We start from the raw sequence: 27357 nt of genomic DNA on the forward strand, positions 1-27357 counted from the left end.
CTTTTCTACTCTACTCCTTCTGTCAGACTAGCAGCCCGAGGGCTTCTCCCTGGAGTCTGTTAACCCAACTCCAAAGCTGTCATAAACAGATGGTTAAGGGTTAATGTCTCTTTTACCTGTAAAGGGGTAAGAAGCTCAGTAAACCTGGCTGACACCTGACCAGAGGACCAATAGGGGGACAAGATACTTTCAAATCTTGGTGGAGGGAAGTCTTTGTTTGTGCTGTTTGTTTGGTTAGTTGTTCGCTCTCGGGACCGAGAGAGACGGGACATCATTCCAGGCTTTCCCAATCTTTCTGAATCAGTCTTCCATGTTTCAAAATAGTAAGTAATAGCCAGGCAAGGCGGATTAATCTTATGTTTGTTTCCTCAACTTGTAAATGGTGTTTTTGCTGTTTGCTGTAACTTTGAATCTAAGGTTGGTGGGGGGAGTGGGGTCCCTCTAGTCTATGTGAATCTAAGTACCCTGTAAAGCATTTTCCATCCTGATTTTACAGAGATAATTTTTACCTTTTCTTTCTTTAATTAAAAGCTTTCTTTTTAAGAACCTGATTGATTTTTCCTTGTTTTAAAATCCAAGGGATTGAGTCTGAACTCACCAGGGATTGGTGGGGGGAAAGGAGGGAGCATGTTTAATTCCTCTTTGTTTTAAGATCCAAGGAGACTGGATCTGTGTAAGCCTCTCAAGGCAACCCAGGGAGGGGACAGTCTGGGGGGAAAGAGAGGGGGATGGTTAATTTCTCCTTGTTTTAAGACCCAAGAGGTTTGGGTCTTGGGTTCCCCAGGGAAGGTTTTAGGGGAACAGAAAGTGTGCCAGCCACTAACTTCTGGCTGGTGGCAGCGTACCAGATTTAAGCTAGTAATTAAGCTTAAAAGTGATCATACAGGTCCCCACTTCTTGAACTCTAAAGTTCAAAGTGAGGAAAAAACTTTGACAAAAGTAAAACGCAAATTTCAATAAAATCAGTGTCAGGTCCTTTTCCAGGCTTGAACCTGTGTCCACTTTCCTCTGCACCCCCGCAGTTCTCTTTTCAGGGACTGTCCTCCTTAAATCTTGCCCTGTTTGGATCCTCAACTCCATCCCAAAGCTTTCTGTCTCTGGGGTGGCCTTCTCTCAGGCCCACTTCAAGGTTCCTCTTCACCCCTTTTTCTCTCTTCCATCAGGGCCAAGATGTAAACTCTCTCCTGAACTTCCCAGAGAAAGAGGGAGAAACTTGTAGCCTTTCTCCCTGCAACTCTTTTCTACTCTGGGTTTTCTCCCTTTATAGAAAACACTCACATCCTCCCTCAGCTAGGAGTTATCTTTAACTTATCTTTAACTCCAGATGCCACCACCTGTGTATGTATTAGTTTCTCAGATCCACATTAACCATTCCACCATCTATGTGGGTACAATACCACATAACAGACTTCTGTAAACAATTCTCTTCAAAAAAGAGGAAGTTTAATTTTAGAAATATGGATCCTTTCATCTTATTACCTTGCACGTGATACATGAAATATGGTGGCAATGGTCAGTCTAGCAAGAGACACAATAAGAAAGAGTGTGTGATTAACAGGCAAACAAAGGAGCACCTAGAAACAGAGGAAACATGCAGCATGTAGAGACTCAGACCACTGGACAGGCTGCCAGCCATTCAACAGCCATATGTACAGCTATGCTTGTAGATCAATGACCAGTCAGATGGCCTGGAACACAGAAGACGTAACTACACTAGAAACTACAGATGTAGCTGCACCACTCTAGAGCTATTGTGTAGACACTCACTAGAGTATTGGTCACCATTCAGTCAATCGCAATCTTCAGTGGCACAGCAGGGCTGCCGCTAAGACAGGCTCCCTGGCTGCCCTGGCCCCACGTTGCTCCCAGAAGTGACCAGCACAGCCCTATGAAAGGTCTCCCTCCACATGCTGCTCCTGCCTGTAAGCACTGCCTTTGCAGCTCCCATTGGCCGTGAACGGGAAACTGTGGCCAATGTGAGCTGTGGGGGCGATGCTTGCAGAGAGGGGCAGCACGTGGAGCCATGTGCGTCGGCCCCTTCCAGGGGCTGAAGGGGTGAGTCGGCCCCTTCTGGGAGTGCCATGAGGCCACGGTAGGCAGGGAGCCTGTTTTAGCAGCAGTCACACTGTGCCACTGACCAGTAGAAGCTGAAAGTAAGTGCTTCCTGGGGGGAGATTGAAACCCAACTCCCAGCCCTGATCCCCCTCCCAGAGCCAGCACTCCGACTCCCCTCCTGCACCCTAACCCCTCTCCTGCATTCCAGCCCTGACCCCCCTTCCAGAGCCAGCAATCTGTATCCCATCCTGCACCCCAATGCTCTACCTTAGCTGGGAGCCCACTCCTGCACCCCAACCCCCTACCCTAGGCTCAGCCCAGAGCCCCCTCCCACACTACAAACCCTTTGGCCCCAGCCCAGAGCCCGCACCCCCTCCTGAACCCCAACCCCCTACCCCAGCATGGAGAAAGTGAGTGAGGGTTGGAGACAGTGAGTGACAGGGAGAGAGGGGGATGGAGTGAGTGGGGTGGGGATTTGGGGAAGAGGTGGAGCCTCAGGGAAGGGACAGGGTAGATCCTGGGTTGCCCTTAAATTCAAAAAGTGATTTTGGGCATAAAAAGGTCAGAGACCTCTGCATTAAAGCAACAGAAGAGGTTCTTCCATTGCTGTAGTAAACCCACCTCTCTGAATGGTAGTAGCTAGGTTGATGGAAGAATGCTTCTGTTGACCAGCAGTGTCTACAATGGGGCATAGAGAGGCTTAACTACATTGTACAGGGTGTGAAATTTTTCATAGCCCTGAGTAATATAGCTAAGCTGACCTAACTCTGTAGGGTACTTCAGCCCTGATAAACAGCACCATTAGACTGGAGAAAGGTGACCAGGTGCGGCTATGTACAATTAACCATTTTGAAGCCATGGGAAAATACAGCTAGTCAATAAGAAACCCATAAAATGAGAGGCTGCTTAGAACTTATAGTACTTGACACACAGGAGCACCAGCCACTGCTGGACAGCTGGGCAGAGTAAGCCATGGATTTGATCTTAGTACAACACCAGAATATCCTTAATGTGAGAGAGGAGGGATACCAGTCACCGGGCACCCTGTCCAGCATTCTAACAGAATGTAAGGATGTAATGCAAGGAGATGGACACCGAGAGGGCAAGCTGAAGTTAGAAATATATCCCCACATGCAGCCCAGGATACTACTGAAATGCAAAGTTTCATTACCACTGGTGAAGTCACTGAAGAAGGATCTTTGAAGATTGATATTTGTTGACTTTGGAGGGATTTGGTGGCACACAGAGATGTTTTGAGTGCCATTAAGGAAATGCCCAGATCAAAGGGAGCCCAGCAATTTGTAGGGACGGCCAACAATCTTTCTGGATTCTGTTTCCATCTGGTAGAAGCCTGTGATCCCTTGAGACTGTTAACATATAATGATGCAGCCATAGTTCAAAAATGGTTGAAACTGAAACAAAACATATTGAAATTATCAAAATGTTTCAAATAACTTGAACAGCCCCCTCTCTCCCCTCCCTCACATTTTTTGTTAGGCCGGTTTCTTTAGCTTTGAAATTTTTTTGTGATATTGTCTTTTTGTCCCTTTTGGGATGAGAATTTTCCCACCCAGCTCTAATAATCAGCTCCATCAAGAAGGGAATAGAGAACATAGGATACCGAGAGTCATTATAAAATACAATGATTTTTTTTCTCACACTCTTGTCATTTCTTTTAAGACACCGAGTAACCTATTGGATGTAATTTCTCTCTTTAGAGCAATACTTAAGTTGTGCTAAGAAACTGTACAAAGCAGGCCTGGAACCGTTGATTTTAAAAATGCTGCAGAAGATGTCACAGTGTTGTTTAATTCTTGGATGGAAAGTCAGACAAATGGTAAGGACAGGCTATGTGTTGGCTTGCATTTCTTTTTTCGTTATGATCATCAGTTAGAATGCTGAAGTGTGATGAAACTTCAAAATCAGGAAGAGAAAAGGTTTCCCCCTGGCCTCAGCAGTGGACTCACATGACACAATATATTAAATAGAGCGAAGGGGGAAGTGGTATGGTTAAGATCCAGCACCCAAACTAAAGACAGGTCTAAAATTCTCATGATTCCTTTAGAACTATGGATCAACTCCGATGGTTTATTCTTCTTTCCAGGAAATTCAGGAGAAGACAGTAATTGTGGTAAAAATTGTGACAACTGTAGAAGGATAAACCAGATGTTGAGGATTAATGGAAAGGGCAGAGATTTGTAACAGAGAGGAGAAGGAGATACAGGGAAGTAGGAGAAAGCAGGTCCCATGTTTGGGAGTTTTTCCTACTTCCCCATCAGCTTCCTCTATTCCCCCACCAGATCACCACCTCCTGCTACCCTTCCCGCATTCTCCACCAATCTATTAATTTTCCTCACTTCTAAAACAGTTACCACTTAGGAAGGAATAATTAATTGCACAAATACAAAGTGGGAAATGACTGCCTAGGAAGGAATATTGGTCAGTTGACCCAGTTGAGAGCAGTTTAGCCTAGCAGGCCTAATGGAGTCATAGGGAGCCAAAGCCAAGGATAAAATTAGAAGGCAGAAAATGGGTACCAAAGCCAATTTCGAGCTGGACTCCATAGTCAGGAGTCAGTGCTAAAGTCAGGAACTGGAGAGATGGAGGCTTTTAATCTCTGCTATTGTTGTCAGGGCCGGCTCCAGGGGTTTTGCTGCCTCAAGCAGCCCCCCTCCCCCCAAAAAAAGCCACGATCGCTATCTGCGGCAATTCAGCAGGAGGTCCTTCGCTCTGAGTGGGAGTGAGGGACCCTTCGCCGAATTGCCGCCAAATACCTAAAAGTGCCGCCCCCACTCCAGAGCTGCCGCCCCAAGCACCTGCTTGATAAGCTGGTGCCTGGAGCCGGCCCTGACTGTCGTCCATGACCACATTAGACCGAGACACTGTCATGTGCTTAAATAATTAGCTCTCTTATTCACAGGTGTGGCAGATCTATATACAAAGAGTAATTGAAAACGCGGTAAGTCCTGTTTGCAAATCCCAGGCACATCAAGACCAGTTAATGATAGTGATTCAGCATTAGCTCTGAATTTCATAATATTTGCCTTGAGTTGTATTTTTATAAAGTTTTCCCCACCCAAAATATATTTTCTTTTGTTCTTTCAGAGTGTTAAAATAGAAATGTAACCCCATCACATACCGTCCACAGCATTCCATTTGGAACTATGCCATTCTGTCTAAATGACAGATGCTGGACCATGTAGGAGTCAGTCTGCTGGACGTACCTTGTACATTCATAAGCACTAAAAGAGTTAATAAGTCAATAATAACACTGCTCGTAGAAGCAAAGGGAAATCGACAATTCCTTCTCCCACTGACTTCACTGTAAGTGTGATTTGGCTGACTGAAGTGTTATCACGTAGACTGTAAAGAGTTTGGTAGAGATCTTATTGTCTGACATGTAATAAACTTGGAAGTGCACAAAAACATTCCATATCTTTAGTCTAAATTTTCACTTTGAGAATTAACATTTTGGAAATTATTGTAATTTCATAAAATCTAAGGCAAAAGCATGTGAAATTCAATCCTCACCAGAAGCTCTGTAAACTAAACATTTATATTTAGTGAGACCATCCTACCTCCTTAAGGGCCCATTTCAGTTTTTACTGATCTCAGAGGAAAGACTCTGGATGAAGCATTAAACATTCTGCCAATGCTCTCTGATAGTGTTGGTACAGAGTCAGTGAACTGGCCTAGCATCCCCAGCACAGTCAACATGTCATCTTTGTCCATTTTATGACCTCCTGCTGTTTCTACAGGGCTATGCAGGTGTGTCATGTTGCTCATACTAATGTTTGTTCCTGTGCCTGATCTTCTGAAAGTGTTTGTAAATTAGATTGTCTAACAGTTCTGAAGAGCACAACTGATACGAAAACTTTCACCAGCATGCCTCCTGTCTGACTATAATGGACTTAGGACATGGGCTTATGGACATATGATCTAAAACCTGCAGCATTCAGACATCAGTCATGTGTTGTTAATGTAATTACTAGTTGTTATTTGTTTCCATTCCTAGATACCTATGTCACTAATAAAGTAGAAAAATAGGTTTTCAGTTTACGAATGCAGTTTAGTAATACAGTAACTCCTCACTTAACATTAACCCAGTATATGTTTTAAACAAACAATTTAATACTGTTCACAGCTATGATGATTGTGAAGCTTGGTTGAAGTGGTGAACTTAGAGGGTGGAAGAAGGTGGGATATTTCCCAGGGAATGCCTTGCTGCTAAATGACAGATTTCAGAGTAGCAGCCGTGTTAGTCTGTATCCGCAAAAAGAGCAGGAGTACTTGTGGCACCTTAGAGACTAACATTTTTATTTGAGCATAAGCTTTCAGCCCACTTCATCGGATGCATAGACTGGAACATACAAGAAGAAGATATTTATACATACAGAGAACATGAATAGGTGGTTGTGGGCTGTAACCCACGAAAGATTATGCTTAAATAAATTTGTTAGTCTCTAAGGTGCCACAAGTACTCCTGTTCTTTTTGCTGCTAAATGATGAACTAGCACTTGGCTGAGCTCTCAAGGGTTAATACACTGTTGTTAATGTAGCCTCTCCCTCTACAAGCCAACAGGAATGGAGGGGAGGGGAGCTAGCATAGCAGACAGAGACAGACACACACACTGTGTGTGGGAGAGAGAGAGAAATGCACACTGCCCCTTTAAGTAAACTGACTCACTCTTAAGTGCATTGTCTTTTTAAGTAGATCAGGAAGTTGAGACAACAGCTGCTGCCCCAGGCTCTCTGTATCTGTCTCCCTCTGTGTCCCTGTCCTGCCCTGGAGACGAAGGGGTAAGTGGGGTGTAGGAGCAGGGGGAGAGGGACACCCTGCAGGGCTGGCGCTACCATTTAGGTGACCTAGGCAATGGCTTAGGGTGCCAGAATTTTTGGGGGGTGCTATTTTTCCATGGGGGTGGCACGCGGGTCCAGTGGACCTACCGCAGTCATGCCGGCGGACGGTCCGCTGGTGGAAAGGCTCCGGTGGAGCTGCCGCAGTGATGCCGGCGGATGGTGCGCTGGTCTAAAGGCTACGGCGGACCTACCACAGTCATGCCTGTGGCAGGTCCATCGGAGTCTTTAGACCAGAGGACCACTCGCCGGCATCACTGCAGCAGCTCCACCAGAGCCTTTCCACAGCGGACCGTCCACCGGCATGACTGCGGTAGGTCCACCGGGGCCACGGGGGGGAGGAGGCAAAATGGTCATCTGCCTAGGGCGTCAGAAACCCTGGCGCCACTCCTGACACCCTGACATTAGCCTCCCCCCCCCAGGAGGCTCGGGGAGCAGCTCCAAGGCAGAGGGCAGGAGCAGCACATTGCAGTGGGGGGAGGGATAGCTGCAATTGCCAGCCTGCTCAGCAGCTGCAGCACAGGGAACTTAGGGGAGTGGGGAGCTGATGGGGGGCTGCCAGTCCACCCTGGTTCCAAGCCCCCACCAGCTAGCTGCAATGACCTGCTCTTCCTGCAAGCAATGGACAAAGCAGGCAGCTGCCAAAGGAGGTTAGAAGGGAGGATTGCATAACTTTAAATGAGTGTGTTCCCTAATTGATCAGAAATGTAACAAGGAAACAAAGTTAACCAGGGCGACTTTAAGTGAGGAGTTACTGTATATTCCTGTCATTTACACAAATTCCAATGTACTTGTAGCTGATATTTTACTCCATAACTAGCGTATGACTTGCACTTAAAGCAATTTTAAAAAACCACTGAGATTATGTTTCTACTATTCAAATGGGTGATTTAGTTGATTATAGTGTTGGGGGGGAGTTGACATTTTTGTTTTGTTATGATATTCTAAACCCTTTTAATATTACAGTATATTTTCATTGTTACCATTCCAAAATGATAATCACTTAACTAGGGATGATTAGGCGTGGTACTTAATTTGTAATGAAAGTGGTGCCAGGGCCCAAGCAATTTTTTTACATGCATAACGAATGCAGCAAGCCCAGAGGTGCCTGAGCTGTGAACTGCCAAGCCTACAGGTACCAGGGCTCACCCTGACAACCTCTGGCAGAAGTTCAGCACTGGCTACGCCCAGATAAGACTTTTAAAAGACCATTGTTTTGTCTGCATCAGATTGTACAGTGGTGTTTAAAATCAGTTATTTGAAATGTTCGCCAACACACTTGACAAACCCATCTCCTTCTCCTAGTCTAGGCAGGGCCTTAGGGACTTGCTTCTATGAACCTGCCCGGAGCAGCATGTTTGAAATTTAACCCCAACAGAACAAGTCAGACCCGCTGGTGCAGGGAATTAGGGACAGGAGGGGGCTGAGGGATGAAACGCCCCGTGGTGGCTTCTGGGCTCTAGGAGGGAGGGCGGGATCCCTGGGCTCGGTGGAGCTAACACAAGCCCGAGGCCACCGCCCCTTTGCCCGGCGCCACCGGAGCCGCTTCAGCGACCTGCGCTCAGCGCCGCACGATTCCGTCCCGGTCCCGCAGCATCGCCCCGGGGTCAGTCCCGGCCTGGCGCCGCCTGCATGTGGGGCGGGTCCTGCTGCGCTAGCTGCCCCTTGAGAAGGTGGCTCAGCCTGGGGCTTCCCTCTCCCAGTAGGCCCTGGTGGGGGAGGAATCCTGTGACTCTGTGCACCTTGCCCTGGGTTTTGCCCCGCCAGCCAAGGACCCTCCCCTGGTTCCCTTGCCGGTGGGGTAGGATGGAGCTAGTGGGTGTGGTGCACGCAGCACAGGTTGCTGGTACTTGGGATTTATTAAATCCGTTACATGTACAGGGGCCCGGCCTTGCCTGCTGATTCTTGTGGCAGAGGTTCCTGTGATGGGAGGAACGTGGCACTGCCATTTACTGAGCCAGTAAAACAGGGCTCTTGTCTCTAAATGAATCCTTGGAAGAAAGGAGGCAATAACACTTGCAGTGCACATACCGCTGTTATGTTAATAAGCTCTGTATAGTAGCGTAAACTGCACTATTCTCAACTGAGCCTAAGGCAGTGTCTTGGTCCAATAAAAGCAATTACCTCCCCCAGCTTGTGTCTCTAATAATTCTATAAAAGAGACAGTACAAACTCATTGGAAGATTAGACCATGGGCCTGACTTACATTTTAATTGAAATGTTGGGATTAATTTTTTCTGACTCATTGCTTGTGTTGTGCACATTCTTCGCCCCTCACTTTTTTTTCTCTTTTTACAAATAGAGCTAACTGTATACCTAAAGGTATATGATCACCAGATAGTCTTATGTATTATTTCAACGTAAAATAAGCTATTTTATTTTTGAGGTGTCTGTATGGGTGGCTATATACACTGTAGGCCCCAATCCTGCAACAAGCGCTGCATAAAGCCCCACTAACTGCCTTATGGAGCTCTGTGAGGCTGCAGAGGTCCACACATGCAGACTTACTGCAGGATTGGGGCCTTAGTTTTTAAGATAACAATATGTCTACAAAAACATTACAGCTTGTTTAATACTGCTTTTGCCTTTGATCCCATTATGCTCCTGCACAAGGGGGGATAGATACAGATATTCTTACACAATTTTTTTAAATTATGAGATGAATTTTTAAAACTCAAACTGTTACATGCACAAAATTCTATCACTTGCACACTCTAGGGTACCAACCTATACCTAGTTCCTAGGGCTCAAGACGTAACCTTCTTAATTTAGGCACCCACTCTTACCCCATTCCTAGGGCTCAGGCAAACTCCACTTAACTGAGGCACTCTAAAACACCTCCCTGAGGGACAAAAATTTTAGCGCTGAAAAGTGCCAGTATAGGCAGCACTTTATCAGCGAGAGCTGTGCTCCCGGTGATAAAGCTATCACCCCTCATTGAGGGTGGGTTTTTTTAATCGCTGGGAATGCTCTCTGCTGGTGATAAAGCATGACTACACTGCCGACGTCACAGCACTGCCGTGGCTTCACTGTAACATGGGCAGTGTAGATATAACCTAACTTTACCCCTCCATGGGTTTCAGGCTCTGCTCCTTTGGACTCAGAGCAAACATCCATTCTTTGGACTCGGGGCTTAATCTTTTGCAGGTTTACGGGGTCTTTTACCAGTGAAAAAGCTTTACAAAATAATATCCTACTTAACTTCTGTTGATTAAAAATCCCCAAAACAGAATGCTCACACTACACATACAATGATCACGACTCCTAGTAAGACAGATGAACTTTTCTTGATGGCCAGACAGGATCAGATCATCTGTGGGACTCACTTCTACACGGTGTCATTGGCAGAGTATTGAGGCGTGGCAGCTCTGTTCTTGGGGCTGTATGCTGGAATTGGTTCCCAAAGAACTTCCTTTTAGACCCCAGTTTATAGAGTGAAACTTGAGTCCTACTTAGCTATACCTTAACCAATCATTATATTAAAATTTTACTACCCAGTCCTAACATATTGTAACAAAATTCTCTGACCAATCACATCCCACCACTTTAATTAATTTACACCTAACAAAATTAATTGTGTAATAGAAACAATCAAAGAACCAGACGGAGATCATACAGACAAACAATAGGGAAGTGGGGACCATAAAGATAAAACAATAAAGAAATGTGGGTTTCACAAGCCCAACTATTGATGAGTGATTTCTTGCCAGACAGAATGTTATCAAACTAACTTTTCTCTAACCATTTTAAGATCTGTTTCTTTATCTGGTGATAGTGGGTGCTATTAGGACAGGACCGCACTTCTTAACAGTTTGATATTACATTGTTTTAAGGTAATTTAGATGGGATGTGAAGATGGGACTTCCTGCTTCTTAGCTAATGGCTGCTGATCTCCTAATATGACTGGAGACATAGGATTTATTCTTACAAAACTATTCACAGTATTCAGAGAGTAGAGAATAGTTTCTTGACATTCATTCAATAACAACAACAAAAAGTGAAGTGTTTATTATTTGTTTCCAGCAATACTGTAATATCCTCAGCACTTTCCAGCCATTAAAAAAGGGGTGATCCTTCCTCTGTTGCTCTTACATCAAAATAAGAAAGTTGAAATTGTTGGTGGCTTGTTAACAAAAAGTTTTAATAACACAATGCCGTTTTGTTCCCTTGCCTTTTTTTGTGTGAGAAATAGATGATTTCCAGCTACCCTTAACCTTCTCACAATCATTAGTGCTTACATAGTGACGTTATGGATGCTGTGCCAAACCTTAAATGAAATAAGTAATCAATTGGCTGGCTTGTAGATGTCACATATGGAGTGAGCCCTCGGGAAAGATTGAAATATGGGGATTGAAGTTGCTTAGCAGACTAATTCAAGAAGGGTGTTTCATGCATGGGAGAAGTGCCAACATGGAGAGAAGATATTTGGTTGAAGAGGTTCTTTAATTTAGCAGACAGAAACATAACGAGATCTGATAGCTGGAAATTGAAGCTGGACAAAATCAAATGGGAGGTGAAGGGTAAATTTTGAACAGGGAGGATAATAAATCAGTGGAATAATTTACCGAAAGACTTGATGGCTTCTCAATCACTTCACATTTTTAAATTAGAATTAGATGTATTTCTAAAAGATATGCTGTAGATCAACCACAAGTTAGAGGGTTGATGTTGCCCTAATGAGCATGTGTGACGTATCTTCACATACTCATAAGGAGAGTAAAGCTCTTAGGTTTATGCAGATGGTCATGAGAGACCACTGTGATCCTTAAAATCAGAGTCCTGTACAAATGTGATGTTTGCTAGCATTGGTACAGTGGAGGGAACAGGGCGGTTTGGGTCTGGGGTGCTGTTGGAATGCAAAATGAGGCATGGACAGCCAAAGAAGGTAGACCAGTTATGCAGGGCCTTGAAGTCAAGAACAAGAAGCTTGAACGTAATGCAGTTTGGAAGGGGAGCAAGTCCTTTGATAAACAAATCCCTCACATCTCCTAGTTTCCCCATTTGTACTCCATAACTTTCTGCATGATTCAACTGGATTTCTTGACTAGGTATATGTTAAATACAGTATTTAAACAGAGATGAACAGCATGATACACACTGCTACCTGACAAATGCCTCGGATGCACTGTGATGAACAATATGAAATGAAGTGCTCTGTTAACGTTATAGCCTCTGAATATCTCTGATAGTTTTTAAATGTAATATAAATTCTAAAAAAGGTAGCTCTTATTCTCATGTGTATACAAGTTAGCAGTTATCAAATACATTTTATTCCCCCCCCACCCCAATTTTGACCCTTTTCCCTATTTCAGCTTCAGTAACTAGAGGAGAAATACAAGATGCAGATTTACAGTAAAACACAGGGTGCCCTGGCACGGGGCCACCCAACAACGGGGGCCCCAGGGCTGGGCAGCTGCAGAGGCAGAAGCTTTGTCCTGATGGCTCCTGGGGCTTCTGCTGCAGGCTCTGCACCCATTGGCAGCCAAGCTCCTCCCTCCCCTGCCTCCTCCCCTGCGTGTGCCACATTTCTGCCTCTCCCTGTCCCCAGCACTTCCCCTGCCGCCAAACAGCTGTTTGCCAGTGCTCAGGTTGCTCCTGGAGGGAGTGGGAGGTGCAAGACCACAGAGTGCTCAGGGGAGGAGGTGGAGAGGAGACAGGAGCAGGGCCTTGGGGAAGGGGTGGAATCAGGGCATGGTGGAGCAAAGGCAGGGCACCTGCACTCCCCCTACACATACCCCCCCTGCCATGAGTGGCTCAGGGCAGGGGGCTGGGGTGGGGCAGGGGGCTGGCAGCACCCCTAGCCCCCTGCCCTGACTCCTGTACCCCCCCATACCCACCTGCATCCCTCACACAAAATGGGAGCTGCCCCAGGTAAGCGCTCCACACCCCAACCCCAGCCCCATCCCTGTGTGCACTTGCGAAATACCCTAAATAGCTGAATATTCTTTTAAGAATATTATTAGAAAGTTGTCTTGACAGTTTTGTAGAGACTCTGTGGTTTGTTTTAACTCTTTATTGCCATATCAATAAACAAAAAATTAGTATTGCCTGCTGGTCATAGGTTCTGAAAATACAAAAGATATCAATTGGCTCTAATGGGGAATTTTCCAGTAATTTCTTTATGCACAAGTGTATTTACAATGAGCAACAACTGGGCAGCAACATAAAAATAACGCCATTATGTTACAGAGATTAATAAAAAGACTGAAATGCGGACTCCTTTCATGGGCTTTTAGACCAAGACAACCAAATTTGCTTCATATAAGCTACAGAACAGTCATCAGATGGCAACGCTGGTTCGTTTTATTATTATTATGTGTTCTTGGATGGACACATGTTGACTACATATCTTCATTAGACCTTAATCTAAAAGGTTCTGTCACACTACAATGTGAATTAAGGATAATATTCTCTTGTCATGATTGCTGTCAGTCTCCCAGTTGGTTGAATGAGAAATGCTGGAAGCAGAATCTCCTGTTAGTCACTGACAGACAGGAATAGATGGGCTGAGAATATAAAACAAAACCAGCGCTGAACAATTGTTCTCTAATTGATGTGTAAGGAACGGAAGAGGAAAGGAAGTTAAAAATGACTGAAACAAAAGAATAGGATGAAACATTGAAGAGAGAAGACTGTAATAAGGAGCTCTTTTCTTACCCAGGTTTCCCTCACCATCACAACCTCTCTCTCCCCTGCCATTATATTTTCCTATTTCTCTTCCCATTTTGCCTCAATCTCCCTATCTCTGCAGAAGTGGCACTCCACCCCTGTAGAACATATAGTCACAGGATCCACTTTCCCTAACTCTGCTGCAAAATAAAAGACAAACACTATCCTAGTGGCCTAAAAAGCAACGGGAAGTAATATGTGGATTTACCACTAATGCGTGAATAAGGCAGGTGTTTATAGAAATTTACACCCAAAATCAATTTGGTTGACTAAGCAAGTTACCAACCCAGATCATAAAATACGTGCAGTGAATATTTTACACAAGAGAATCTAATATATATTCAAATAATTATGTACTACAGGCTGGATTAAAATAAATTTGAGATATGAAGTATTGCACAGCTGTGACTTAAGCAACATGCCTCCAATAATGACCATTAACTATAAAACAAATTCAACATCAGTTGATAAATTTGGATCACCTGTCTAAATATGAAATATAAATTGTATTCATGCAACTAGACAGTCTGCTAGCTAGGAACTGAATTCCTCTAAAACAGTGTATAATGCTACTGAAACTCAACAACAATCTTAATTGGACAAGTTTGTAATTTGTGTGAGTTTGTCCCATTATTATTTGAAGGCTCTTTTATAAACTTGGATTTTGAGAGAGAGAGACAGAACACATGATCCTTAAAACTTATTTGACAGTATGTTAGATCCTGAGGTAGTGTAAAACCCATATTGTTACACTGACTTCAGTGGAGTTAATGGTGCTTTATACCAGCTGAGAATCTGATGCGTTAAATACTCATTACATTTTAAATCTGTATCTTATGTGATCTTCCTTTGTGTTTCATCTTATAGGTTCTGAACCATGGATAACCTCAGTAAATCAAACATCACCTTTGCACTCAACTTATTCCAAAAGCTGAGTGAAAATGCCAAGACACAGAACTTATTCTTTTCTCCTTTGAGTATCTCCTCTGCTTTGTCCATGGTATTTTTGGGTGCAAAAGGTAACACTGCAGCCCAGATGGCAAAGGTATGAATGGATAAACTTGAACCACTTAACACAACTTTGGTCTAGAAGCTGAACCACAGATCTTTATTGTATGTTCTGTACTTATGGAAAACTCCCATTATCATCCTTGTGTGCCTGAGAGTAGAATTTTGATGGCACCATACAGCTGAGATGCCTTGAAGAAGAGAGAGCTGTCTAGCTGCCTCAAGAGTTAGAAAAGAACTTCTTCAATTACATTCTCTGGGATTAGTATCAGATTATACTAATCACCTAAATATGTCTTAAAAACATAGCCAGGAACATTTTCTTAAAATCATGTCCCCTTTAAGATGTCAAATTGGGCAACCAAAAAAATCACTGGTCGCTTTTGAAAATGTAGGCCTAGTTCATTAAACTCTTAATGCCAAATCCTGCTCCATTGAGCACTAAGAACCTCCAGAGAGAAAGAGGGCCTAGGGAAGAAGAGTTGGGTGCCAAGTATGGATCCCTGAGGTCCCCCTGAAAGGTCAAGCAAAGACCAAGAGGAGACCCAGGAGACAGAGTCACAAATGTGAAGAGAGAACAAGATTTAGAAAAGGAGCGTGATCAATAGTGGCAAAATTGGCAAGAGTCTGGGAAGATGAGGATGGAGATGAGGCCCTGAAATCTGTCTGCAAAGAAGGACTTCTGTGTTGCATCTACATACGCAATTAGGTTCTCTTAGCTTGTGGGTTTTTTGTGAAGTATACAATGTGTCCTGGGGTGAGAATTACAAATTTCAAAACTACGTTTATAGCTGTCCACTTAGAGCCTTATACAGTATTATTTGGCTTAGAGGAGGTGAAGAGTTTGTCTAAACTTGCAGCTTCAACAATAAAATAGGGTGGAGTTGAAACTGATACCTTATAATCTGTAAGGACTTTCAGAATTGGCCTGTATATGTCTTTTGTTTAGAATGATTAACTACCATACTAACCAAGGTTGCTAAAAATTACATGTACCAATGGGTGTGAACATTCTTTTGTTCTGTGTCAGTAAAATCTCTTGCTCAAAATATCAACCAGTATAACAGCTCTGCAATTGTTATGGAATTCATATCATGGTATTTTTTTTAGCTGTTATTATTTTTAAGCAAATTCAACATTTAGGAGGCAGAATTTTTTTTTAAAAAAATCAATTTTAATCAGTGTGTCACCTGAACTCAAAACTGAGGATGAATTTTAAGATTTAGTACTAGTTATGTTTAAATTAACATTGAGACAAATTCTGCTGTTATGTTGGTGTAAAACTGGAGTAACTATTAGACTTCAATGGAATTGTGTCAGATTTACATCTATGTGAATGAAAACAGAATATGGTCTGATCTTGATTTTAAGACGGTTGACCTATGAGACCTGATATCAGTGAATTTAGCCCAGAGACTTACCATCGGTGTCCCACGGAGTTACCCAGACTTCATTTGGTTGAATTAGGCCTATTGTGTCCTATGATGTTCCTTTCGTGAGCTGCCTATCTCCCCTGTTGGTTGTTTGGCTCTTCGGGAAGCGTCTGAGATTATTTTTGTCACTCTGGGCATTTGCCTGCCCAGATGCAATGAAGCACTGCAGAGCTAAAGTTTTCCCTTAGAAAGGCCTTTTCAGGGTCTCTTGCTTCATTATAGTGTTTAATACTAGAAGAGCCATTCTTGATCTCAAATAAAGTTTGCGCATATGGAAGCAAAGGACTAATGTACTAGGTCATTCCATAACTTTTCTTCATTCCACTACCATTTAAGCTCAAATAAGAGCCAGATCTGTTCTTGAATGTCTTCCCAAGAGAACTATGCTAACTATTGTACTATCGGGTGTTTCATCTTAGAGAAGAAGAACGAAAAGAATGGGAAATGGAACAATGCAAACATGAAATGATGTAACAAAACTCCATTGTGGAAGGCAAAATGGAGGCTCTGTTGCAAAGGCATCAGCATCCTATGGGACTGCTTGAATTGAAGGCATAGTTCTAAAACATTGCTGGAAGCCTTGGGAAAAGGACTATTGAAAGAGACACTGTTAACATAAATCATACCTTGTCTGAATTTTTTTTTAACCTCCTAGTGTTCCAAGTAACAGTTAAGATTAGGGAAAAATAAGGGACATTTCTCCCAGTTTGTATACATGTGCATTTGACAGCACTTTGTGTTTCACTGTTTCTTCCATAGAGACATTTTCCCTGTTTGTCAGGCTCTTTCGCACAATGAAACAAAAAAAAAGTAATGCTAAAGCTACAAAAATTGGCATGGGGCTCTAGAGACAAATCTGAGACCTGAAGCTACTTTAAATTCATGTTTTGATACTGTGTAGATTTCAAGTTGATGATTTTCCTTTAAACTCTCCAGAATTGTTCATTTTATATGCCCTAAAGCTAGAATGGAGTGAGGGGTCTCTTCAAAACATCTATGTTTATTTCCACAGTAAAATATTTTAGCATGAAGTTTCCTTCTTCTAACCTGCACAATGAGCTCCAAATGTGCTGTGTAATGGGAAATCCTTTCCCTTTTACGGCTGCCTTAGGTGTTCAGGCTGCAGCTTTTATCTCTAAGCTGATGAAAGGCATTGTACAAACGTGTCCCAAAGCACATGTGGGTCATGCTGAGTGTATTCCTGTCTCTTTCTATAGGTGCTTGCTTTGGACAAGGCTGAAGAGATTCATGATGAATACCAGTCACTTATTTCTGAAATTAACAAACCAGGCACTAATTATGTGCTTAGGATTGCCAACCGGCTCTATGGGGAAAAGACGTTTAAATTTCTTGCAGTAAGTCAAACATTCAGTTTGTTTTTGTGTTATAACACATTTCCTATGGTTCCACTTCTGATCAAATCAAGATATTGGCTTTAATCTAGAGGCACTATGTAGTTCAGGACCTGACTAACCAAAGCCAATCTCTGTGTAAAATCCATTTGTGTGTCAGCTGATTGTCTGACAGTCCCTAGCTCTGAACTCCGGAGAACTGGAGTAGCGTGTTGTCAATGGAAGGTCCAACAAACCCCAACTCTTCAGCATTCCATTAATCACTCAGGCATTTTTGGGCAGGAGCTAAGATTTTAAGAATTTCCTTAAATGGTGGGCAAGGAGGGGAATAGGCATTATTGTATGACTTTTTGAGGGGGTCTTCCCTCTCCTTAAATTGGACAATGCATTCAAAGGACACAACAATGAGCACATAATTCTTTTTTTAAATCAGACAGCAGAGCTATTAGAAATTCTCCAAAGACTTACCTGAGAGCAACAGCAACTGGGGTATACATTTCCCTTTTAAAATGTATCAAAAAAAGTGTACCTCTGATTTTAACCTTCTTCTTTCTGATACCCCTTCCTTCATCTCAGAAAATTAAGAGGTAACTGAAAATTTCTTGAGTTTTAGATTCTAAAAAACAAACTTACATTTTCAGTAAGGCAATCAACCTTACCCTCCCCAATCTACAGTAATTTTATTACCAAAAGGGATTGCCAGTATAAATTGGCTCAGATCAAGAGTTCTTCTCAATTAAAGTTAAAACCACTGTGATTAAATATTTAAACTTGGCATCTTTGGCATTTCATCCATAAAATAGAAAACTCCAAAATACAAATTGGAGAGAGAGAGAGAGAGAGAGAGAGAGAGAGTGCGCATGATTTTGACCTAACCACATAATTGTTGACCTCCTGACATTTGCAAGGTAGACGTTTCATAAGGCTGAAGAGCAGGTTATTTTGGTCCATACATACTATACAAAAAAGATATAGAAATCCGCCCCCCCAAGGTTTCACTTCTCAACTAGATCAGATTTGAGTTACTCTTGGAGGGTTACAAAAACCTTTATCTAGAGATCAATTTACAAAGCCTTGTACTCTCAATCCGAAGCATCATTTTTACCATGCAGTCTTGTTGTTGATCTGTCGGTAAGCCAGCTGCTCGAACTAAGAACATAATAATAGAAAATAAAATGCTCAGCTTGAATAGAAGTGATGACAAGTTGGTGTTAAGACTGACTGTTTCTGAAGGGATGGAGAAAGAAGAGGTAGATTCTATGAATGAGTTGTCTACAACTGCACACCAGAAAAATATATTGTAAAGACATCTCCATTGTTTGTCCTAGACATTTATAGACTCCTGCCAGAAATTCTACCATGCAGAGCTGGAACAACTTGACTTCTCTAGAGCTGCAGAAGATTCCAGAAAACACATAAATGCCTGGGTAGAAGAAAAAACTGAAGGTAAGATGCTTGCAGAGTTCCACAGTGTCTTTTTAAACAAGCAAAGCCTGCTTAAAAAAAATATGGTCGTAGGAGCAATACAGTAAGGGAAGGAGAGGAAAAACAGAACTGAATCCTTCAGATTAAGATGTAGTTCTTGTCTTGTGCAGCTGATAGAGGATACTGTGGTTAATAACAAAACTAGGTAGATGGATGTGTATTAGCTAAAAGCTATTCTTCCTTTAATGTGTCAAAGGTAAAATCCAGAATCTGTTGGCTCAGGGTGTTGTTGATTCAATGACCAGACTAGTCTTGGTGAACGCCATCTACTTCAAAGGCAACTGGGCAACCCCATTCAACAAGGATCACACAGTGGAAAGGCAATTTAAAATTAACAAGGTATGAAGTAGGGAAATGTCACTCATTTTTTCACTACACTTCGCCTAGAGAAAACAAGAAATGCTTTTAATCAGGATTGCCCTAAGTACACTTTACCACAACCCTCTAGTTTATCCCATCCCATCCCCTCAACATAACCCCTTTGATTATTTTATTGTAAACATCTTTGAAACTACATTTTCAATTAAATACATTAATGTAGATGTATTTCTTGTTTCCTTTATTCTCTCACACTGCACTCTAAGCAACTAAAATATATGTGGTATTTCCTTCTGAATAAATCTCAAGGGACTGGGCATTACAAATGGGAAAAGCCTGATGGAATTCTGGTTCATTCCCTGCCACCCCAAAGGGCAATGGTAGGACCCTTCCCTACAATATTCTCTAGTGCTCTGTCCAGCCTAATTTCAGATGTCTCATGTGATTTGAATCCCAGTTCTTCTAGTTTAGTACCAACACGCTGGCTCTGTAGTACTTGTTGACACTGATACTACTTTATTTTTTTAAAGAATGAGAGCAAACCAGTGCAGATGATGTTCAAGAAAGCTAAGTTTAACATGAGATACATAGGAGAGTTTCAAACCAAAATCCTTGATCTCCCTTATGTTGATAATGAGACTAGTATGATCATCCTGCTTCCTGATGAAATCCAAGATAATTCCACTGGCCTGGAACAGGTAAGCCATTTGTACTGAATACAAAGCTCAAATCCTGCTAGAGAAGAGCATTTGACTAAATCTCATTTAGATCTGTGAATTCAAGTCCCAAGCTCTGAACTCACCAATATTAGAACAGGGTGGGAGAGCTGAGGAGATGTTACATCTGTCCCCCAAGAGCTGGGAATACCATGGGTCACTGTCAAGTAAACCCAGCTCTCTCTGATGTCCAGAGAAATGTTAAGTTGTGAAAGGAGAGACTTCTTGACCAGAGGGGGGTCACCAGGGATTGAGATGAAGCCAGAATGCAGTGTGTGACAGATTGAAGGAGATCCTGGAGAGCTCCATTCTTATAAAAAATCAATTCCTGTTTGATGGATTTCCCCCCATATTCCTTTCTAACTGTTGTGGGTTAGACTTTCCTTCACTGTACCAAACATTTCTTCATATGAGAGTCCTCAAGTGCTCTTCTATTCAAGAGCTCCTGATACACTGCTCTACAGCCAAAATGCTTCTGAAATAAATGTAGTCCAACTTTACTAATTCTGGGTCACTGAGAACGAAAATGATGCTTAAAATTGTTGATTGGCTCTAGTTTTCAAGATATGCTATTGGGTCAGTATATACGACCCTTGACTTGGGAATGGCGGAGGACAAGTGAGTTATAAAGGGAAGGGATCTCAATTTAAACCAGAAATGACTAAAATACATCTTTGACGGGATCTATGAATAAATCAATGACTGGGTTTGGACAGTACTTGCTTTTAAGGCAAAACAATGAATGATGCAATCTGAAGCTGGTATTGCATCATACATGATATGAATTGCATCATGTTATTCCTAGAAGTCATGGATGATGCAATCCTAACGAAGCTTACATCACTCTGCTGAACAAATTGCCCTGTATCAGCTCTAGAAATCATACAGTCTCGTGCTCTCTTATTTGTCAGTGTTTGATTTTGCAAAGGGACACATTTCTGTTTAGCCAAAGTGAGCAGAGATGCCTTGTACTTGTGTGAACAGTGCAGATAACTTCTGCTATGTTTGTGGTGAAGTGACTTTTGCATCACAAAAGCGCAGAATAACCACTATGGTTAAAAAACCCTATCACCTTTCTTTTGGCTGCAAAATTGGAGATCAGGACAAGAGGTGGGCCCCACACATATGCTGCAACACTTGTGCAACAAATCTTGGCCAGTGGTTGAACAGGAAAGGAAATCTATGCCTTTTGCAGTGCCAATGATTTGGAGAGAGCCAACAGATCATACCAGCAATTGTTACTTCTGCATGGTGCCTCCAGTTGGGAAAGGTGTGTCAAAGAAGAAAAAGTAGACTGTGCATTATCCAAACATTCCATCAGCTATATGCCCAGTACCCCATGGAGAAGGACTGCCAGTTCCTGATGCACCAGAATCATTCTCACTTGAGTCAGATGAGGAAGAGGAAGAGGATGAAACTTCTGGTCCTGAACCATCAGTGTCACAGGACCCACATTTTCTCCCATCCTCCTCCTCTGAACCACACCTCATAGCACAAGATGAACTGAATGACCTTGTCAGGGATTTGGAAGTACCCAAGAGTAAGGCAGAGCTGTTGGGCTCCAGACTACAGCAGTGGAATCTCCTGGCAGGTGATGTTAGGGTTTCCATGTTCTGTTACTGTCAAAAGGATCTTGTCCCATTCTTCTTCATGGAAGGTGATCTTGTAGCCTGCAACAACATCGATGGTGTGATGGCAGCCCTCAACATCGTTCACGATCCACGATCCACTCCATGATGAGTGGAGACTATTCATTGATTCATTGAAGACGAGTCTTAAAGCTGTTTTGCTGCATAATGGCAATGTTTTGCCATCAATTCCAGTTGGTCATGCAGTCCATATGAAGGAAACCTATGACGACATGAAACAACTTTTGAGGTGCATAAACTATGACCAACATCAGTGGCAGCTTTGTGGCGATTTGAAGGTTGTTGCTCTCTTGCTTGGTCTGCAGACTGGATACACAAAGTACTGCTGTTTTCTCTGCGAATGGGATAGTTGTGCAAGAGATTCCCACTACAACAAGAAAGATTGGTCACTCCGATAGTCATTGGAGCCTGGGAGGAAAAGTGTTCAGCATCCACCACTTGTTGAATCAAGGAAGATTTTGTTACCACCCTTACACATCAAGCTGGGTCTGATGAAGAACTTTGTCAAGGCCATTGACAAAACACAAGCAGCTTTCAAGTACCTCCGTGGAAAATTTTCAAGGTTAAGTGAAGCTAAGATAAAGGAAGGTGTCTTTGTTGGTCCTCAGATTCGTGAACTTCTTCGAGATGATGCATTTGACCATGCACTGCGTGGCAAGGAAAAGACGGCATGGAAAGCCTACCAGTTAGTGGCAATAAATTTTCTCGGAAACAACAAGGCAGACAACTACAGGTTGTTTGTGGGAAACCTCCTCAAGGCATACAAAAGCCTTGGTTGCAACATGTCACTAAAGGTACATTTTTTGCACTCTCATCTAGATTTTTTTTTTCACCGGACTGCGGAGCAGTGAGTGACGAGCACAGCGAGCGATTTCACCAGGACATTGCAACAATGGAGAAACGCTATTAGGGCAAATGGAGCCCATCAATGCTTGCAGACTATTGCTGGACAGTGACAAGAGATGCTCCATTTAATGAATACAAGAGACAAGCCAAGAAGCGCCGAGTAGACACTGAATGGGACTAAACTATGTACATAGTAGTTTTTTGCCTTTTGTTTCATCATAAATTTTATTTATATAACCCTTTTGCTGATTTTTAAAGTCTTAAACAGGACAGGTGAAATATTATCATGTAAAGCAACCATAAACACATGAAAAGACCTAGGTTTACAATTTATGATTAAAACTCTACTATCTACACAATATACATAGACATAAAATGTAAAAACTTAAATATCTTAGAAACAGTAGCCAATCAGTTGTTTTAATTGTCATATTTGAATTCAGCACATCAAAATACATAATAAATAGCACATTTTATCTCTGAAGCAGATGACTTCTCAAAATTGTAGACCAGTGATATCCGTTCTGTGCTATACTGTTACTGGGCTGGCAAGGGACAGCAAAACAGTAATGCCTCTCCCACAATAGCCACCTCTGCCAAGTACATTTCATTACTAGTGACAACATGCAATTGCATTAACTTGTCACCATGAAAGATGAGCTTGCAATGGTACTCGCCTATAGTACAGTGGGGCTCTGATCCTAACTGAGGGACCTTTTTTCTTATTGAAAAAAGAATAAGAATGTTTCTGACTGTCATTTATTTTTGGCTTCTGACTATAGCAATAACATTCACTCTAGACGAGGAGAGGATGCTAATCGCTACTGTGTAAACACACACAATGGTCATTGTTTTGTTAGTATAAATTCATGGCTTTTCTTGCCCTTTAATTTTGTGACCTTTTCTTCTTGTAGCTGGAAAGAGAACTTACCCATGAGAAACTTACAGAGTGGCTACATCCAGAAATGATGAAGTATACTAAAGTGGAGGTGTTTTTACCCAGATTTAAGTTGGAGCAAGCTTATGATCTGAAGCCTGTTCTGAAGAGCATGGAAATGGCTGATGCATTTGATAGCAACAAGGTGGATTTATCTCGAATGTCAGCCAGCAATGACCTAGTTCTGTCTGAGGTTGTTCACAAGTCCTTTGTGGAGGTAAACGAAGAAGGCACAGAGGCAGCAGCTGCTACTGGAATAATCCTTGTTGGGTGTGGTTTACAGATTCCACCACAATTCACTGCTGACCATCCTTTCCTCTTCTTTATCCGGCACAACAAAACTGGCAACATTCTGTTCTATGGCAGATTTTGTTCCCCCTAAAAAGAAAAAATGCAGCCCTTAACACAGTAAAATTATTTCCATTTGACAATCTTGTGATTTTTTTTTCACTCTAATCAACAAGCTTTGTACAGATGCTGTATGTTACACTGTCCAACCCTAAACACCCTTCTCTCTTGTGCCTGAAATAGCTTTTTGTAGGCCTCTATTCAAATTTAAGAAACGGTTTTAAATAACAGGATCATTTTCAGAATGTCTGTTCCAAGTGGTGAGACTTAAAATGGCATCTGCCATAGTTCACTGTGTATTCACCCTTGTATTCTGTATATATAAATAAATAGATTTCTTTATCTTGAGTCCTGGCTCTTCCTTATCCATGACACCTTGCTTACTGCATCCCTGCATCTCTGTACATATTCCCCTAGAAATTTGGTTCTCATGCTTGGAGTTGCTTAGCAGCAAGTGGTAAAATCTCCTGGGGAGAGGAAAAAGAAAGAAGGCTGACTTCTCACTGACCTCCAAATGTTTTTTGCAAATTTCCCTTCTCCCTCTCTCATTTTCCAGCCTGTTTCATTCTGTGTCTAGCTGTGTTCCCATTTAAAAAAAGAAACAAATAGCTCTTGGCAGCCATCTAACAGATTTTTATGAATGATGCTAACACAACTGTTACTCTTGGGGGAAAATTGAGCAGGTACTTATTAAAGACAAGGAATGAAGTCAGCTCCCCTGAAGTCAATGGTAAAACTTATTGACTTCAGTGGGGTCAGAATTTCATTCTGCATGTGTCTTATCACTAGTTAACCTGGGTTACACTAATATTTTTAACACTTGTGAAATAGGACAGAACTTTCTATCTATAGCAAAGGTTATAATAAAGAGCTTTCAGAATACATACAGTAACGTAAATGCGAGAGCTCTCGTATTTGTATCTAATGTAACAAACCATGAAGACAATATGTAACAGCAGTTTGTATATTTTTTTGCTTAGACTTATAATGCTAAAGTATACAGTCATAATTGTCTTATGCAGTGATTTTGGTCTTGCCGTTTGCTCTGTGAACCAACAATAAAGGAACTGATGTGAAGTACTGTGGGGTCAGATTTTGTTTGGTTTAATTGTGTAGTTTTTCAGCTGGAGTGTGATTGAAACAAACATTGTGTGAATTTTGCCATCAATGACTAGCAGGGACAGGCTCTGCCATTTTAAGACTGCACTAGCAGGGCTCCCATCTCCAATCAAGTCCAGTATTTATTGCCTCCTTTGTATAACTTGGCTGCCAAGAATATACATAAATAGAAGCAATATAGTGGTTAAACTGGAACATAGAATTTATTGTAGTTCTGAGTGTTGCAGCTAACTCAGTTTCAGTGTCCAGTTAGGTTTGCCAACAGCACCTCATAACCTGGCAGAGTGACGTCTGAGGCGTTAAGGGCACAGGTGTCTCTTCTATGCATGGAATTAGTTTCAGTGAAAACCTTATTGTTAAAAATAGCCTTTCACTGTATTATAAATTGCAATAAGAAACCAGTCCTGCAAGGTTTTCATTCCCTCCACCAACTACACATCCTGACCCTTCACAATCAGTGCCCCTACAGGCACTGGGACAGAGTCCAGCATTATTCACAAAATGGTAGGAAGTAGAAACACTGACTTGACTTTGAAGGAGGTGAAAAGGAACAGGCCCTGTGGGCAGAGCTAAGGCATTCTAAGCTGCCCTGGGAGCTGACAGTGGGCATGCACCACAGCAGATCCTTAACTCTGGAGAAATTGAGGGAAAAGCTCCTACCAGCTGAGTCAGTTCACTATTAAAACTTATTTCATTATATACATTTCAGTAGTGCCTAGAGCTCCAACCATTAAAGGGGGTCTATTGTGTTTGTACAATGTCTAGTTCAGGGAGAAAAAATATTCCAGACTGAAAAATTGTGGAAGGGGAAAGTAAAGTGACTGCTCCAAAGTCACAACTGGTCACTGGCAGAGCTGGGAATACCACTCAGGTCTCTTGACTCCCAGTGCACTGCGGCTGAAAAAAGATAGGAAGCTCCAGGGGCCCAGTCATGTAGACTTTCTGCCTTTCAGTCATGTAGCCTAATGAACTCTTCCAAAGTTTTAACTACCAGATAAACTATATTAACTTGAACAAAGTTTACTATAGCATAACTATGTACATGGGCTAACCACTGAGCAAAAAAGAGAAAAATTAACAATAGTAGACTACGTTACTGGACCCCCTATCATGTCATAGTAGAGAACAGCAACATAAAGAAATGGCACTGGTTGAAAAGCTATTTATGTGGGAGACAGCCTGCTCCCTGACAGTTACATATCAGGATAAGGGTCTGAGAGATGTTTCTGCAAATCTTATCAGTCTCATTCACCTGAGGGAGGTAATAAACCTGTGACTGATAGAAGTTGGGAGGGGAAGACAGCAGCAGATTTTTCCAAAATTGCCCTGTTCTGTTCACTCTCCCCCCCAAAGCTCTGGTACTCATCACTGGCAAGAGACAGGATATTGGGCTCAATGGATCATTGGTTGAACCCAGCATGGTAGTTTTTATGCATATTCCTCTCTTTTGATACTCTTTTTGTGTAATTTTTAAAGTCCTTCCCTCTTGTGATGAAAGATTTTGTAATTTGTTTTAAGAGGATATTTCAGTCTGTCCTCATTCTATTATCATTGTTTCACATCTAAAGGTGTTGCCAAACTCCACATGGGCAACTTATTTAAAGCTGTTCAGGTAAAAATATGGGGCTAGAAGGCAAATCTGAGACATAAAGACCTTGATCAAATTACACTCCGCCTCCATTCACCTATTGGTAAATAATTCTTATATCACAGAGGTATTACAAATTTGGTTTAGTTATTTGTAAAGCACTTTGAAAGAGGTATAGTAACATAAAGTAGCAGGGCCGGTGCAACCAGTTAGGCGACCTAGGCGGCCCCCAGGGCACTGGCATCTGGGGGGGCACCATGTTCTTCAGCAGCGACCGCGGCGGCCAGATCTTCGGCCGCCCCGGTCGCCGCTGGCATTTAGGCAGAGCGAGCTGGGACAAGGAAGCGCAGGGAGGGCCGCCTGCAGCAAGTAAGGAAGGGGATGGCATGCAGGGGAACTCACCGCCCCAGCTCACCCCTGCCCTGCCTCCTCCCTGAGCACGCTGTGACCACTTCACTTCTCCCACCTCCCAGGCTTGCGGCTCCTAAGCTGATTAGTGCCGCAAGCCTGGGAGGCGGGAGAAGTGAAGGAGCTCACCGCTGCCCCGCCTCCTCCCAGAGCACGTCATGAGCTGGGGCGGAAGGGTGGTGCCTCAGGGCAGAGAGTGGGGTGTGGGAAGCTGCTGTGGGGGGGGAAGCACCTCAAGGCGGAGTGGGAGAACTGCTGCGGGGGAAGGCACCTCAGGGCAGGGGCACGGGGGAAGGGCACAAGGTGAAAGTTTCGCCTAGGGCGCGAAACATCCTTGCACCTACCCTGCAAAGTAGTATTGTAACAACCAATTCTAACCTTCTCTAAACCCAGCTGGAGACAGAGGAAACACTAGTAGCCATCGAGAAATTTTTTGTCTGGAAACTGTTCGTTCTTCAATAAAGACACTGAGCAAAATTTTGATCAGTTACGCAGGGTGAATACAAACTACCATAGAACCTCAGAGTTATGGACACGTTGAAAATGGAGGTTGTTCGTAACTCTGAAAT

At 42.7% G+C, this 27357-nt stretch overlaps 1 protein-coding gene across 2 annotated transcripts; it reads left to right on the forward strand.

Annotated features, from left to right (window-relative positions):
• The first annotated feature begins 6788 nt into the window (after window positions 1-6788).
• On the forward strand, window positions 6789-23965 carry LOC127044903 (serpin B6-like). 2 transcript variants are annotated; one of them, XM_050940187.1, is made up of 7 exons: window positions 6789-6855; window positions 14449-14626; window positions 17240-17377; window positions 18703-18820; window positions 19056-19198; window positions 19708-19875; window positions 23303-23965. In XM_050940187.1, exons 2-7 carry the CDS (start codon window positions 14459-14461, stop codon window positions 23705-23707), a joined length of 1140 nt encoding a protein of 379 aa, XP_050796144.1. In that variant the 5' UTR covers window positions 6789-6855; window positions 14449-14458; the 3' UTR covers window positions 23708-23965. The 2 variants fall into 2 exon arrangements, with proteins under 2 accessions (XP_050796144.1, XP_050796143.1); XM_050940186.1 differs by lacking the exon at window positions 6789-6855 and adding an exon at window positions 8409-8518.
• The last annotated feature ends 3392 nt before the right edge of the window (window positions 23966-27357 follow it).

This window comes from Gopherus flavomarginatus, chromosome 2, assembly GCF_025201925.1.
Source record: "Gopherus flavomarginatus isolate rGopFla2 chromosome 2, rGopFla2.mat.asm, whole genome shotgun sequence".
NCBI lineage: Eukaryota > Metazoa > Chordata > Testudines > Testudinidae > Gopherus > Gopherus flavomarginatus.

What these genes read in the sequence shown, in the direction of transcription:
- LOC127044903 (XM_050940187.1), top strand. Translation starts at nt 14,459, where the DNA reads ATGGATAACCTCAGTAAATCAAACATCACCTTTGCACTCAACTTATTC. An exon ending in AGACGTTTAAATTTCTTGCA is followed by an intron (nt 17,378 to 18,702) that starts GTAAGTCAAACA and finishes TGTTTGTCCTAG; the next exon opens with ACATTTATAGACTCCTGCCA. An exon ending in GGTAGAAGAAAAAACTGAAG is followed by an intron (nt 18,821 to 19,055) that starts GTAAGATGCTTG and finishes AATGTGTCAAAG; the next exon opens with GTAAAATCCAGAATCTGTTG.